Source organism: Guillardia theta, assembly GCF_000315625.1.
Source record: "Guillardia theta CCMP2712 unplaced genomic scaffold GUITHscaffold_61, whole genome shotgun sequence".
Taxonomy (NCBI): domain Eukaryota; class Cryptophyceae; order Pyrenomonadales; family Geminigeraceae; genus Guillardia; species Guillardia theta.
This window is the reverse complement of record NW_005434613.1, coordinates 452,497-454,310: the sequence shown is the minus strand read 5'-3', so window position 1 is coordinate 454,310 and position 1,814 is coordinate 452,497. Positions and strand designations below refer to the sequence as shown.

General features: G+C 59.6%; 1 protein-coding gene across 1 annotated transcript in view; it reads left to right on the top strand.

Moving 5' to 3' along the window:
• GUITHDRAFT_112752 (hypothetical protein) overlaps positions 1 to 1,814 on the top strand; it is a gene marked incomplete at both ends in the record, with an annotated part of 2,512 nt that overhangs the window by 331 nt on the left and 367 nt on the right. Inside the window, 8 exons of the mRNA XM_005828214.1 lie at positions 125 to 273; positions 461 to 486; positions 666 to 728; positions 786 to 851; positions 1,068 to 1,121; positions 1,332 to 1,368; positions 1,584 to 1,627; positions 1,695 to 1,743. Coding sequence (XP_005828271.1) covers positions 125 to 273; positions 461 to 486; positions 666 to 728; positions 786 to 851; positions 1,068 to 1,121; positions 1,332 to 1,368; positions 1,584 to 1,627; positions 1,695 to 1,743 — 488 coding nt within the window. The remainder of the gene's footprint in view (positions 1 to 124; positions 274 to 460; positions 487 to 665; positions 729 to 785; positions 852 to 1,067; positions 1,122 to 1,331; positions 1,369 to 1,583; positions 1,628 to 1,694; positions 1,744 to 1,814) is intronic.

The following is a 1,814-nucleotide window of genomic DNA, read 5'->3' as shown; positions in this document are numbered from 1 at the left end:
TCCCCTCCTCCCCTCCCTCCCCTCCCTCCCTCCCTCCCCTCCTCCCTTCTCCACACCTCCTCCTCTTGTCCTTCTTGTCCTTCCACTGCCTGCTACCTGTAGCCCGCGCTCACGTGTCGAGCAGGGGACGCCATCGCAGCGCAAAGCCGCGTATCAGGTGGGAGGAGTCGCGCAGGAACGAGGCTGAGGAGATGCAGGCTGCGCAAGGGATTCTCAACAGCATGGGGAAGGAGAAGTTGTACCTGGCCAAGGAGATGTGGTCAGTCGTGATAGGTACCCATCTCCCTCTTGAAGATCTCACTCTTCTTCCTCCGTGCCCTCTGCTCCTCTCCCTGATCTTGTCTCCCTCCTCTCCGCCCTGTCCTCCCGCTCTCTCTCCAGCATTTCCCCCCTCCTCTTCTCCTTTTTCTCGTCCTGCATGCCCTTCTCGTCCTTGCCTGCCTTCTTATGCTCCCCGTAGGTGCCAAGGGCGCGAGAATCCGAGGGGTGAGGAGAAACGCTTGAACCCTCCTCGACCACCACCATCACAACCTCCTCCTCCTCTCACTTCTCTACTCCCTCCCTTCCTTCCTCTACCTCCTCCTCCTTTACCTCGTCTAGCTCCACCTCTAGCTCCTCCTCTAGTCCTCCCCTACATCCTCCTCCTCTGACGCTGCTCTTGTCAGATCGAGAAGGACACAGGAGCCAAGCTTCAGCTGATTGAGGAAGGCAACACCTCCTTCCTGCAGGTAGTTCTCAGCTGAACACTAGCTGGGGTCTTGTGTCGCCTCTGACAAGCTGGGCAGATTTCCGGGACTAACAGCCAGCGACGAGAGGCGCTCAAGATTGTTCGCTCACACCTCGACCGGCAGGTTGAGGAGGAGGAGGAGGAGGTGCCGGTCGAGGAGGAGGAAGATGAGGACGAGGAAGAGGAAGAGGAGAGCGAGGGGGAGGAGGGGGAGGAGGTGCCGGTCGAGGAGGAGGAAGATGAGGAAGAGGAAGAGGAGAGGGAGGGGGAGGAGGGGGAGGAGGAAGGAAGGACGAGGAATGAGTGCAGAGGAGTCAGTGACTCATGGGAACGTGTGCAGGAGCAGGAGCTTTTGCCTATTCCAGTTAAGTTTCATGGGTTGATCATCGGCAAGGTGATTTCTTTGATTCTCCTCCTCTTCCTCCCCCCCCTCTCGCTTCCCTCCCTCTCCTTCCCCCCTCCTCCCCCTTTGCCCCCTTCCCCTTCTTGCTCTCTCCTCCTGCTCTCTCACCCTCTCGGTACACGTCTCCTCTCCCCGTTCTCATCTCTTGCCTCTCGTCCCTCCCCTCTTCCGATGTGCATGCTTCGGCTGATGCGTCTGCAGCGAGGTTCCGTTGTGAGGGAGATTCAGCGAGAGTCAGGTGGGCGGAAGAAAGAGAGGGGAAGGGAGGAAATCGGGGGGAGAAAGCACGAAGAGGGAGAGCGAGGAGGGAGAGAGGGGAAGAAGACGTACTGGAAGGACGAGGACGAGAGAGAGGACGAGGACGAGGACGAGGACGAGGACGAGGACGAGGAGAGGCGACGACGAGGACGAGGACGACGAGGATGCAGCAAGTGCGTTGACTTGTAGATCCAGGAGCCGTTGTCAACCTCGTGAGGCTACCGGAACCCGGCTTGAGGGTGAGAGGTCTCCTGGTTCAGAGGTCAGTCAGCGTCTTTCCGCTCTCCCGCTCCTTACGGCTCGCAGGGACAAAGCCATCGGCATCACTCGCCACATGACTCGAGAGCTGCCTGCGGTCTGCACAAGAGGAGGAGGAGGGAGGAGGAGGAGGAGGAGGAGAGAGGGAGAAGGAGAGGGAGAAGGAGA